Genomic DNA, 13814 nt, shown 5'->3' with positions numbered 1-13814 from the left:
ACAAGTAAGACTAGTTACAACAAGTAAATAGTTGAGGCTAGTTACTAGTCCTGCAGAGTAGTTGGTATTGCGAGCCAAGCGCTGGATTTACTGGAGTGTGCAGGGCACTGCTGAGCCTGGTGAAGCAGAGCAGTGCTGTGCACCAGGGCCTGATCTGCTGCAGTGGCAGACTAAGGAAGGGAAATTCTGGCCCTGCGACAAATTCAGATAAAGATATGTCACTTGTTAAAAGCTGTATTTGTTTTCCAAACCATTATCTGGGTAAAGCCTGTGGATATAAACCTCAGCAAGAGCTTCCCAGAGTTGCGCATCACCAGACGAATGATTCTGGCCCTGGTGTGTGAAAACGTGGAGCTGGATTTCACCACTTGTGCTGAGCTACAGGGATACAAAGGTCTGTCAGGCATCGTCCCTGAATGACCATTCCAGTGTCTGGAAGTCTTCTGGGGCTGATTCCGCAAGGAGGAGTTGATGGCTGTGACTGTTCCAGTGATTCATGGCCAAGCTCAGGCTCTTTGGAGCTGCTGACATTTATTTATTTCAAACCTACCGTTTGGAGTCATGTAAAACTACTTTGGCTTTCCCTAACAGGTGCCCCTAAGGTATTGTCTTTTCCTGTGTCTGAGATGTGCCGTGGACACCAGGCCATGCTCCCTCCTCCCTCCAAAAGCCTGGCTTTTAGGTCCACATCCACATTTTTAGGGCAATATGTTACTGCTGCTTCAGGGAGCCAAGGCACTCATGGTAGCTTTTGTTCCTGTTGGGTTAGTCAATAATACTTGAAAATAGTGGCTTAATCTGTGTTTGTATCTTTGGTGTTTATTGTAATCACATAAAGCACGTGGAACTTATTTAGTATTAATGTGATTGTCTGAAGTCCTTTGATAGAATATCTGCTGTAATTCAGGATTAAATGCCCTGAGCATTAAAGAAAAGGAGCTTATTTTTGTGCTGCCTGAATCTGAAAGAAGTGCCAATCCAGTTCTGGCAATTCATTGGCACTGACCATTCCCTGAGGTAGAGAGCAAAATTGAGAAAAGGTATTTTTGCATGGCATTTCAGATTGGGGGCCACATCTGAGTTATACACATTATACAAAAAAGAAGAGCTGTAGCATCTTCAGATGTGTGACAGGGGAAATCACCAACCACAATTGTCAAGTTGCTCCTAAATAATATAAATATTTCTGCCATTGAATCTTCACTGGCATTTGGAAACTAAGAGAAATGGGGAATTAAATGTTGTGCTCCACTTTGCTCAGGCCATGCATAGAGGGCTCTGTAGTACTCAGTGGCTTTCAAAAGCATCATTTTGTCCTAGCAAATAGTAGTTCTTTCCTGCTACCTTAGAAAAAAGTTTGCTTTTTACTTCTTTTACACTGTGTCTCCTTTAAATGAAGTTAGTGAAGGGTAAAAAGGTACAGGAACTAGAACTTGCACAGATATCAAAATAATTGAGGATATTAGAAAAAGCTCCAGCATATTTCAGCTATCTGTGCTTTGATTCTGTTGTGCTAATTTGGTTAAAATTGTTGTAGCTACAGCAATTGAAATTGAGTACAGGCTGCACTAAGAGTTGAGGGGAAACCTGGGCAGTTTGGTTGTGTTGAAAAGAAGCTTAAAGTGGCATTCTCAGCCTTAAGCACCAAGAAGCATCTTAGGAAGTACATCTGGATGATCCACCCAAAACAATGGACTCTCCTAAGGGTATCATACTGGACAAAGTTCCAGAGGCTTCTGTTAAGCCTTAAGGTAACAGGAAGTCACTAAAGACATCACTAAAGGACAGAGAAAAAGGAGATTAATGGAAACAGAGAAACAGCCTACCAAAAGCTGGAGTTGCTTCCAAAGGAAATTGCATCTATAATAAACTCTGGCTGAATAAATATTTTACTCTGTGGCAGGTAGGAGAAGTTTCCAAGAGCAATCAGAGGGGTGGAAGCCCAGTGCTGCAGCCACTTTCCAGCAGGGGAGGTGTCCCAGTGGGAGCAGCTAACAGAGAAAATTCAGAGATCCTCTTTTATGTGTTTTAGAGTTGTGTGAATTTAGTTTACCCCATTTCAAATACTTTAGATTCACCACATATTCCTATGGGCTCAGAACTTCTGATTTGCTCACCAAGCTTCTAGTTGACAGTTTTTGAGAGGGATTTGCGCTGCAGCTGTGGCATGGTCTCAGAGAGCACCAGTGATTGATGTACCAAAGTTTAAAAGGGTGCTTACATACTCAAAAGAGAGCACATCCCAGTTACAGGTCTTGCCATAATCCCCGTTGAAGCATTTACTGTTTTAAATAACTTCCTGCAGTCCATAATTTTTGTAGCAGAGAGCACCTTTAGAAGGAATACTCATTCAAAAATCGCTGTTTTCCTCTTTCCAGTTTTTTTGGAGAGAGCTCCAGGAGTCTGAAGAGAGGATGTAGCTGCATGTCACCCTCACTGATATTTGCAGATTATTAATGTGTGAAGGATGTCATGACATTCAAGAGAGAACTCAGACTCAGCAGAAGTGTTCTCAGCTGTGAATAGGTCTTTCACAACTGCAGTCATTTGGTCGGGTTTATGTTTGGGTGACAAAGCACGGGAGGCCAGCACAGTAAGGCAGATGTGATGTTATTAGCCGTGTGTTTCTGCAGTGCCCCACAGGGACCTGGACTGGAAAGTACTTGAGTGAAAGATCCAGGAGATGAGTCTCTGGTTTGTTGCTGTCCCAAAGACACAGCAGTCTTAGGGACACTGTCTTAATCCCAAGCAAATCTCCCAAAATCTCTGCCTGGGCTTGGTTGGGATTCTTTTTCCATTAAAACCTGAGGAAATGTGTGATCTGGTTCTGTTTCTGCTCAGCTCTTTCTGCCGTGCAGTCCAGTGAAATTCAATGCCAAAGATATCAGACTTAGATAATTCAATGCCAATTCAAAGATATCAGACTTAGTTTTGTGCTATTTGGGGTTTTTCCTAGCTGATTCCATTGCTTCTCCTATTTCCCACCTTCCTGACTTCCAGCTGCAAGAGTCTGGAAGAATTCAGGAGACTTAGAAACACCAGGCAGCAGCAATTTTAACAATACAAGTAATTTACACCCATGCTATTGTGTCTGTCCTTTTTGGTTATTTCCACTTGTGTGTGACTACGGCAGCCACAATTTTCCGAGAGTTAGACTGAGATGAGCAGCTCATCTTCTGGAAGCTGAGATCCAAGCTGTCAGGTACCAGAAAGGATTGAGGTTTACCTCTGCTGCTTTTGGAAAGAGTAGCTATTTAAAGCACATTTTAATTTGAGTTGGCAGAATAAGGATCACACACAGTCCCAAAATACCAGTGAACACAGATTTTAATGTTTCATTGTTTTGCTGTGCAGGATAGCTGGCTCTTGGAAAAGTCAGCTTTCCCTTGGCACTATATCCAGTATTTCTAGGGCCACAGAGGAATGGGTGGAGGTTTTTAAAAAGCTCCAATTAATGCTGAATTCAGTCAGAAAAGGAGCTTGCTTCTTCATGAGGATTAAAACATCCCTCTGCCATGTCTCACTGAACCTTCTGAATGCATCAAATGATTCTGAAGGTCACATGCTGAGGACACTGCCTCATAAAGAAACAGATTAGCCCAGAAAGTCACTGGAAAGAGTGTTTTCCCTGCTTCTGGCCATTTAAAGATGATGGTGGAAGTACCCAGAATCCCTGCCTTGGAAAACACCATTGCAAAGGTCTATGAAAAGGAGAATGAGGCAAATTTGTCTTTAATTCTTGGTGGCAGAGAAGAGCAGGCTCTTGGAGGCTGGGAGCCCCTGTCCATAGGAACAGCAGCGAGGGGATGAGCTGCAGTGAGTCTGGGGTCAGACACCCCTGAGAGAGCAGTGAAATCTGCTCCATGAACAGCCTGCAGGGAAGAGGGGCAGAGGGGAAGGAAAATACGGGAACAGCATCACCCCACTCGTGCCACGAACTCTCACTGGGTGCCAGAGTGAGAACAGGCCGGAATCCCCTGCGGAAGGTGGCTGGAATGAGGTCAGACAGAACACTGGGATTTGCCATTGACCTTAGTGGGATTACAACTGATCCTTAATTCAGGCAGCCATCCTTAAGGTGAGTAAGCAGTGGCTGCTGTTGTTGGGAAAGCTGGGGTAAAATAAAATGGGGTCCATTTGTAGTGCTCTAAGTGCTCAATTCTGGCTCCCTGTGTGGACAGGCAGGAAGTTTGCCTTGCACCTAAAGCATGCCAGAAGTGCCCGCATGTGGAATGAGCACACAGAAACAATGTGTTAATCGGGACACAGCCTGTGTGTCAGTGAGATTGTCTGCTCCAGCCCCAGAGGGGCACATCCTCAGCAGGAGCTGGATCTCAGTGACAGCACAGGGCACAAGACAGCAGAGCAGCTCACATGTGTGTGTGCAGGCTGACTTCTGGTGACCCCAGCTGTGAGCAGAGTCCAACAGCTGCAGCAAATTGCTAAATCATCCTTGGCTAATGCTGACAGCGAATTACCTACATAGCTTTTGTGAGGTTATTGTTTGTCATAGGGACATAGCAAATATAAGTCTTTACGCCTTCTGCTCTATTCCCTTGAGCTCTCTGTCATAATTTTAAAATAATATGCTATTTCTTTGGCATCTGAGCTGTTCCCCTCGTTACATAATTTTACTTTTCCCCTCTGGTAAGTCAACTCCCAGTTTCTCCAGAATGCTGAAGCTGTGACTTTGCAGATGCCAGCAGAGGCAGTGCCTGGGATATCATCACAGGCATGAGATAGCAGCTCTCTGGGGAGATCAAAAAGAAACCAAGATGCAAAGGAATGCTGCCATAATTATCTGCAAGGAGGTTAGTTCAATGTCACTGCAGCAAATTCCCTGTGGTTCCTGAGAACTGCCTCTCTGTACCAGAGAGCAGCACAGTCCCTGAGTATCTGCTAAGGAACATTAGAAACAGATTAAAAACAAAACACAAAACACTTAGTACTCTTAAGTCTTCAGTGGTTCTGTTATGACAGTGTGCCATGGCAGTTTTATCTTGGATGAATATTTCTCTCTGGAAAAGCAGAGCATTTGAGGGAATTCTCCAGCTGCTAGCAAGGAAACAGTTTCTCTGATAGCTGTGCAGCTCTGCCCCCCCCCCCCCGTGCTGCTGAAAGTTGCTGGGTTTGAGTTGATCTTTGCTAGGAACCTGACAGAAACACGTGGTGCTGATGGCCTGAGCTGTTCGCTGTCCCCTGATGAGTGCAGTGCCAATGGAAGTGCCTGGGCTGGAGCTGCTGGGCTCTGGTTTTGCCAGGGCTCAGTCACTCGTGCCGCTCTGGGAGCTGCTGGAACACATCGTGGCACATTCCCAAGCTGCTTGTGGAGTCCCCAGGTGCTGCTCAGAGCTTGCAACGTTGCAGCTCCAGTTTTACCCAGATGCTGGCACCTCACCACGTGTTTGTGTGAGCTTGCCTGCAGAAGGTCAGGCAGGACCCTGAGAGCAGCTCAGCCATTTCTTGCTCCAAGCTGTGCTGGCGAGATAACACCACCTGAGATGCACTCCTGTGCGAAGCTCTGGATCATTGGGTGCGTTTCCTTAGAAGCTGTGAGTGTGCTGGAGCTGCACAGCTCCTGTGCCACTGAGAGGGCTGGGTGCCCAGAAGAGGCCAGCAGGAACCAGCAGCTCCTCGTCCTGGGTGAGGATTGGCACGAGGGAAGGCATTTGTGCCCGTGCGGATCCAGGGCTGTGCCAGGACAGGCGGGAGACAAACACCTTGGTGCTGCTGTGGGCACCACAGAGCCTCGAGGAAAAGCCTTCCTGGTCTCTCTGCCAAGCGTGGAGCAGCCTTCTGGCTGGCATGGGTGTGCTGTGGTACCTCCAAAGCCTGCAGGACTCCCTGCCTGCATTGGGAGCTAAAGGAAAGCGCACCTGAGCTTCCAGCACCAGCTCCAGAAACTGCCTTGTGCACAGCATTTGTCCCCAGATTTGTCAGCTTCTGGCCAGCCTGGGAAGTGCCAGGATGCTGCAGAGTGCTCCCATTTTTACAAATAGATAACAGAAATTTTCATTTGTTTCTAATATGTCCCCTCATGAGGTGCTCACGATGGGCAGCAGCTTTTTGGCTGCCAGACTGTCAGCCCAGCCACAATCAGCATGTTTTATGTTTCTCCCTGGGCTCCTGGCCACCTGTGTAATGGCCACGTGCTGAGCTGGGCAGGCTGCCCGTGGCACTGCCACCCAGACTGCTGCAATGAGCCGTGGGCTGGCAGGAGGTGATGATGTTCCTGAAGGACAGCTTGCAGCACGGTGACAAATGCTGCTGTCCCTCCCGCAGGGACCCTCCCGTGCACCAGTCACCAATGTTACTTTACAGCTTTTGGGGGCTTTTATCCAGAAGAATTGCAAATGTTGTGGCAGTGATAGCAAATGAATATTCAGAGACAGTCTCTGGTCCTCTCAGACTGAGGAGTTTTAATGTGTTCATCCTGAGCTGTGTGGGGCTTTCCTAAGAATGGTAAATTTGCTAGAAAATTTAGAATAACCACAACTATTTGCCCTCTGCAGTAAAGTTTGTGGACTGGTTCTAAGTGGGAAAGGACATGGTGCTCCAGGAGAGACAGGGACCGTGCCTCTGGCCCCTCCTCAGCCAAGGGGTTGGCTCAACACCCCTCACTGGGGAAGGAAGGTTGAGCCTGCACTGCCCTGGACTGAACAGGGCCTTTCCAAAGCGATCAGGGACAGCAGGACAGTGTTTGGGGGTCTCAGCATTTATGTGGATACTGAAAGAATTAAGCTTGAGGTTTCTTTTTTGTTTTTAACCCTTCAGTGAGAGTGTCCTGCTGGAAACAAAATAAGCTTGGTAGGATGGAGCCCACTCATGCACCTTGGAATCTGCAGGCTGTCCTGCTATTCCTTGGGAAGAGAGGCTGTAAAGCTGGTTTTGGGGAACAGTCACAGGTCTGATAGTGAGGGAGGGAGAGGCCCACGTGGAGAGCAGACAGTGAATTTCTGCCAAGGCACCTTGGTCTTGGCCAGCCCTCTACACTAAGCTGTGTCTTGGCTGGTTCCACAGAAAAGAATGCCAAATGCAATAAGTTATGAAATTACTGGGGTTTTTTGTAGGTTGGGGTTGAATTGATGCCTTGCTTGGAAGCCAGTGGCTCTGTCTCCATAAGCACCATGCAGTAGGAGCAGATCTGCAGAGAAGCAGGGAGAGCCAGACAGATTTCAGATTTCAAACCAGCTTCATTCTAACACCATGTGAGGGAAGTCTTACAAGGACCTTGTAGCAAATCAAGAGACCAATTATTTAATATTAAAAATGTCAACAAAACCTTTCAATTTATCAAGAATATTTCAAGGGATTTTTTTTTTGCCAAAACAAAGACTGCAAAAAGACCTGGCATATATTATGAGACATTCCAATGCTGTTGACGCTGTTTGGGTTTTTGTTTCCAGTCATTTCAGCTGAAGTTTTGTTTAATTCTTCTGGAGGTCATCTGGCATTCTATTTAAACCTGTGTCATTCTTGTTGTAGTTTCAAAGAGGTTTATACATAAAATTGATCTCTTTATAACCATTTAAAAACATTATTATACCTATTTCTGCCTTTACAAGAGAAAGGAAAAAAAATCCAGTGCTGCTGGCTTAACCTTTTTGTTCTGAGTCTTGTGGTGTGTGGCTAGGGAAGGAGCCATGACACGTGTGCCCTGGCTGCAGGAACCGGGGAGAGGAGGCAGCGCACAGCACACGGGCATTTGGGAGCTGAGGGGAAATGGGAGCAGCCTGGCTGCAGTGCAGGCAGCGTGGGAGGCTTGGCCTAAAGGGGATTTTAGTGCGGCAAGCTCTGCGCTCTGAAGGCTTCGGACAGGAAACCCCACCTTTGGGGTATGGCAAGGAAAGTTTACAGCCCATGATACTGGCTGTGGAGCGGTTGGTCACTCCAACATCAGGAATAAAACAGCCATCAGCAAATAGCCATTGACAATTAAACAAATTGTAATGTGCTGTTTTGCTAGCAAAGAAATAACCTGTACACATACCTTGCTCTCCTAATCTAACTTGGCTTCTTATTTTAGTCTGCCTTCAAGAACAACAACACAGATTTGAAAAATTTTTTTTATAGATTCCCATACCTGAAAAATCTGAATTTTTGGACAGATGAAAAATACTGCTAAAAAGGATTGAGTCTTACGGAATGTTGTCAGTGTTGATTTGTTTTTTTTAAAGAAGATGAAATCAGGAACGTTTTTGAGTTAGCAGGATACCAGATAGGTTTCAACTCTCTATTCAGGTGTCTGTTTTCCACAGAGAGGCAGTGTCAGCCCGGAGTTGGTCTGGACTTTGTCCGGGCTCAGAAAAGGTGTGCATATTTTGAATTGTAAATATGGGTATGAGGAGCAGCCCTTCGGTGGATTATCAGACATCTGGGAAACCATGTGTGACGTGCTGCTTTTGCCTTGTGCCGTTGCAGGTTCCAGAACCTGCTGTGGTCCCGCAAGGCCTTTGTGGACAGCGTGAGGGTGTACAACCACAGCTACATCTACATGCCAGCCTTCTCCATGCGCACGGGCACGGGGCCCTCGCTGCGCGTCTACTACACGCTGCAGGACTTCGGCGCCCGGCAGTCCGTGCTGTTCGCCAACCCCGCCTTCCTGCGCGACATCGGCCGCTTCTGGAAGGGCAAGGGCATCCACGCCAAGCGCCTCTCCACGGGGCTCTTCCTGGTCAGCGCCGCGCTGGGGCTGTGCGAGGACGTGACCATCTACGGCTTCTGGCCCTTCGCGGTGGACCTGCGCGGCGGCTCCCTCAGCCACCACTACTACGACAACGTGCTGCCCGACTCGGGCTTCCACGCCATGCCCGAGGAGTTCCTGCAGCTCTGGTTCCTGCACAAGAGCGGCGTGCTCCGCATGCAGCTGGAGCCTTGCGAGCAGCCCTCAGCCTGAGCCCGCTCTGGGACGCGGGGAGTTTTTCATTTCCGTGCTCTGCAACAGAGAGCTCTGGCTTATGGTGGTTGTTTCTGAAGGGATCTGCACGGACCCTGAAAATGCTCCTTGAAGGCCAAATGGAGTATGTCCTTGTTGCTCAGTGCTTTGTGGAACTGGGAGAGGAGGAATGCATCTCTCCATCAAGTCCATTCAGCAGCGGTGGGAAAACTGTCAGAAGCAGCACAGCTGAACTTTGCAGGGACGTTTTTAAGTGACAAGCGTACAAAGGGCATTAAGGCTCAGAGAGTCACCGGGCCGCTCATAAGCTTTTGCTGACAGTGCCAAATATGACTATCTCTTCCAAATTCCATTTCATTCCAGATCAGCATCCTGTAGAACTTTCCTTTTTCCTTGCTTTTCCCCTCTGTTTGGGGGTGGGTGTGTGTGTGGGACAGCATGTGTGTCATTGACTCCTTGTTTCTTTTCCTTTTATTCCTTTTATTTTTGCTGTGTTGCCCCCTCCCCCGAGGAAGGAAAAGGAAGGGCTTGAAAGCCCCAGGAGCTGAGAACCATCAGCTCCTCTGAAGACTCTGGGGAGAGTGAAGGTGCTGAGAATCTGGTTAGAATGTCCTAGGAATGCCTTGCTCCTGGGGGCAGACAGAGCTGTGTGTTGTAGGTGTTATCAGGATGGTTCAGGTCGCTGCATTACAGCTGTGCCGGTGCTGTGCTGTGGGCAAGAGCTGGTTAAGGCAAACTGCTCTGAAAGGAAGCATGTTACAAAACCAGCTACAGGGAAGTGCAGCCTGGTTTCAGTGACCCGCTGCAAGATTTCTGCAGTGACTTTCATAGCAGGGATGGTTCCTGACCTGCTTTTCTGTCCAGCCTTAGGGATTAATTCTGTATTCATTTGGACTCCAGATGTTCACGGACTGTTGAGGGTATTTGAGGGGTTCAGTGGAATGTAGAATGAGGTTCTTCGTGTGCTTACAGCAGGAAAATTGCAGAAATGAATGTGTCATTTAAAATTAGTCGAAGCTTTGAGAATCGTTTCTCTGCGTGTGACTTGCTCTTCTGCTTGGATTGTAACGTTAGCCTTAAAGACTTGTACTTCTCACACGAGATTGTCTCTGCTTGAGGAGAGTCTGGGAAATAAAACAGCCTTTGGGAGCACCGAGAAGCTGCACAGCCAGCAAGGAAAGGAGAAAAGAGAAGGGCAAGCCTGCTGCAAGGCAGCCCTGCTGGCAGTGGAGAATCTGTCAGTGTGCACAGTGCCTGAAGGACTGTTTTATTTTGGGTTGTTACTTGGGCAGCAGATGGTCTCTCACTGTGGAAATGAGAAATCCTTTTGTTTGTTTGCTTTGGTTTAGCACTGGAGGACAAGAGGAGAATCCCAGCTCGGTCTGCAGCACAATTTAGGCTGCGAGATGTTGCCACCATTAACTTGAAAAATCCAGATCAGTGTTCTCGTTCTTATTATCTTCTTACTGAAAATCTAGCCAAGGTGTTGGAACAACAGAACTGTCATCAACTTTCCACAGCAACTTCCTGTGCTGTTCTAGCCCCAAAGTTCCAGTATTTTGGGGGATGTCTCTTCTCAAGTGTTGATAAGGTCTCTCCTTGTAGACTACCAGCTGCAAGTTCTATAGATATAAATAATTTTTTTAAAAAGTGAAATCCATGGCTCCTTTTTAAATATGAATAGTTCAACACTCTGTAAGAAACTGGGGACAAAATGATAATGTTTTTCTTTTTTAAATTATGTTTCATAATAAAAATTTTCTTTTGGAATATGGATATTCCAAGCATAAAGTGGGCACTGTTTTGTAGGATTACAGGGCAGTGCTGAAGGGCAATGTGGATATTTTGGGGTGTTCTAGCTATTGCTCCGATAGAACCTGAATGTACCTCGTAGCCCATGATATCTTTGTCCATGCTTTCATTAAAAGTACACTCAGCACACCGATGGAACCTCACCTGATAATTCATTCTGTTTCATTAGTGTATTACTTGTGATGTGGGGACTCGGTGAGGAAGGGTGTGAAAGTAAAATATTTTCCTTTCTGCTTGTTATGGCAGAATTTGACTGAGCTGCCTTTCTTGGAGGCAAAAGAGGTGCCTGTATGGTTTCTATTGGGTGCATCAGGTTGGCACTTGTGAGTGCTTTATAGATTCCATTATATGTGCAAACAACATTTGGAATATGATGTGCTACAAATGGCACATCAGCAGGGTGCCAGCATTTCCTTGAGAGCAGGAGGGAGTGGGAGAGTGAGAGGGAGCTGCCTCTTGGCTGGTCATCTTGTGCTGTTTTACCAGTACTTAGGAATTCACTTCTGAACCTCTCCTACAGCTCTCCAGCCCCTTGGTGATTATTTGTTCTGGGTGTTGGGGAAATAATTGCATGAGAAGAACAAGTGGTTTTGTAGGAAAACTCTGAGTATTTCGTAATGTCTGGTTGTTCATGTTCAGCCGGTGCCCTGGGTATCTGGAGATGTTGTGTTCCCCACCTGAGTAGGACTGAACCTGAGGCCTTTGCTGGTGTCTGCAGTCCTGGTGTTTGCTAGGAGACAGCTTCCAAGGAACTGTGGGGTTAGGAGGCACCCAGGCCGTGTGTGATGTGCAGCCGATACTGAGACATCTGTAGTTCTGGCTCTGGTCACATCTGCGTGCAGTGAGTGCAACGGCACACACAGTGCGAGGCAGCCACGCGTGGCGAGGAACTGATGGCTTCAAGGGTGAGCAATTCTCAGTAACTTCCAGCGAACTGGCAGGTGAGAAACAACAAGAAATGCCACTGTTGAGAGGCAAGATCTGGTTGAGCTGTCAGTCCATGGAAACGCTGGCCAGCACTCAGCCTTTGCCCAGCAGGTGAAAGGGGAGGCAGGGGAGCACTGCAATTCCTCTGTGGCAGGAGCAGTGAAAAGGGCAGAACCAAGGAGCTGGCAAGGTAAGAGGGGCTGTTAGCTGAGAGAATGCTGGAGTGAAGGCATCCATGGCGACTGTGGGCTGGCCTTGGGGGTGTCCCACAGCAGGGCAGCCCACGTGTAGCAACACTGATATCAAATATGGCATTGCAGGAAAGGGCCTGAGAATTTATCCATCTTCAAGAGGGAGGTCATTGCTTGTGTTGCTGTGTTTTTAGTGAAGTCCTTTGAAATCTTACTATTTGTTAGTGAAGTTCCCTCCTGCAGCACCTGTTTCCACTGCGAGTTCCTGAGTTTCCCTGATAGTGTGGCTAAAGCTGCACAAATCTGCCAGGTTGAAAGCCACTGCAGTTCATCCTCAATAAAATCTGGCTCAGGCTGGCCAAATGATTTGTTAATATTCATAGTTATTAATTTTATGATAGAGGTAACAAGGGACAGAAGTGCTGGAATATTGCTCTGCCTGCAGAGCAATCATTGTCCCATGTCTGTGAGGAGAATAAATTAAATATCTTTACAAGAAGGGCATGCACTGAAATCCCTCTTGATACAATCTTTTTGGGCCTGTATATGTTCTTGAGGAAATCAAGACCAATTTTTGAACTTGTGACAAAATCATGTGAAACTTTCCCTCCTTGTTGATTAGGAAGCCTCTTGGAGCTCTTTCTAGATCAGACAAGCAAAACAGAAACCAGCAAAGCAGAATCCTAGAGAAGGGAGTGGGAGGTGTGCCCATGAGAATAAAAACATCTCTAATTTTGGCACAGACTTTGTTACAGTGCTAAGAACTCTTGCTCATGAATGTGCTATTTTGATATTTTTGCTGGAATGAAGGTAACAAGTTCGGTGTGAGGCAGCTACTAAAGCCAAAGGTCTAAGCCTCTGTTACAGATGAAGTTTTACAGAATATGGAAATATTGGCTGGTTTTTTGACTTGACTACTTTCATGTTTTTGTTATTTTCCTCAAAATTAATGTTGTTTTCTAGGCAGCTGAGTTAGCCCTTCTGTGAGAGATGAAACTATGCAAAGTATCTGCTTTCTGAAATGTAGTGTCCTGAGATGTGTCAGTTACAGCAAACCATTCCTTCATGAACCACAGCTTCATGAGCACCTGGTATCCAGCTCACCCTGGCCTGTAATTAAGGTGCAAGGGAACATTTATTGAGGAGTGAGGAAATGCAGGAGGTGACAGCAATCTCAGCATTTGCTGCCTCTCTGACTCTCCTCCAGCCTAACAGATCAGGAAGCGCTGGAAGAAGTCCAGGTTGTAGGAAGGACAGGCTGTTTGTTCCTGCCCATCAAACGCAGATGTAAAATGGACTAACCAGCTGCTGTCCTGAACCATGGCCTCCTTCAAAAGCTCACGTGGTGCAGTTTCCATTAGCTGACTCTTCCAGGGAAGCCAAACTCACCAGGCTTTGCCCAGAAATGCCTGTTCCCCATCTCCATGGTTGTTTGAGGAATGTTCTGGGTGCAGTGACCTCCTCTTAGTGTGGATTTGTATTTCTGCCCCAAGCCATCATCCTGAAGGATCTCTTTTCCCTGCCCTTCCAGATGACCATTCCCTTTGGGGACTGAGGTGTGACTTTAAAAATCCTGCCATAAGGCAGCTAATATGTTTTGTAGTTTGAACAAGCTTTTCTTTTAAACTGTTGACAAATCCGCCAAGAGCTCCAAATAGAAAATAGGGCTTCAGCCAGGTGTTGGTAATTCCCTCACTGGAGAAGAGCAAGAGGATACATGATAGAAGGATGTGGTTTTCAACTGTTGTAAAATAATACCTGTTACCTTGAATTCCCGTATTTTATCTCTTGGAATCTATCATATGTTTGACTTTTTTGTAGTTTCTGAACAGAACAATTAGTAAAAGATTTAAAGTTGTTTTTGTTAAATATTAACAGACTCGTTTCCCTGAGTGGAATGCCAAGACCCAACAGGAGGCTTAGCCTATCCTCCCTGGCTAATATTTTTTGGCAGCAGCGAGACCTTAAACAGCTACTCATTCCTCTCT

The 13814-nt window shown here is 46.6% G+C and overlaps 1 protein-coding gene across 3 annotated transcripts in view; it reads left to right on the top strand.

Annotated features, from left to right (window-relative positions):
- ST8SIA1 (ST8 alpha-N-acetyl-neuraminide alpha-2,8-sialyltransferase 1) overlaps positions 1-8896 on the top strand; it is an 89751-nt gene extending 80855 nt beyond the window's left edge. For all 3 annotated transcript variants that reach the window (XM_058805789.1, XM_058805790.1, XM_058805791.1), the window contains exon 5: positions 8422-8896. In XM_058805789.1, coding sequence (XP_058661772.1) covers positions 8422-8896 — 475 coding nt within the window. The remainder of the gene's footprint in view (positions 1-8421) is intronic.
- Positions 8897-13814: the final 4918 nt, after the last annotated feature.

Source organism: Ammospiza caudacuta, chromosome 5, assembly GCF_027887145.1.
Source record: "Ammospiza caudacuta isolate bAmmCau1 chromosome 5, bAmmCau1.pri, whole genome shotgun sequence".
Taxonomy (NCBI): domain Eukaryota; kingdom Metazoa; phylum Chordata; class Aves; order Passeriformes; family Passerellidae; genus Ammospiza; species Ammospiza caudacuta.
The sequence above is the reverse complement of the archived record's forward strand: the minus strand, read 5'-3'. Positions and strand labels throughout refer to the sequence as shown.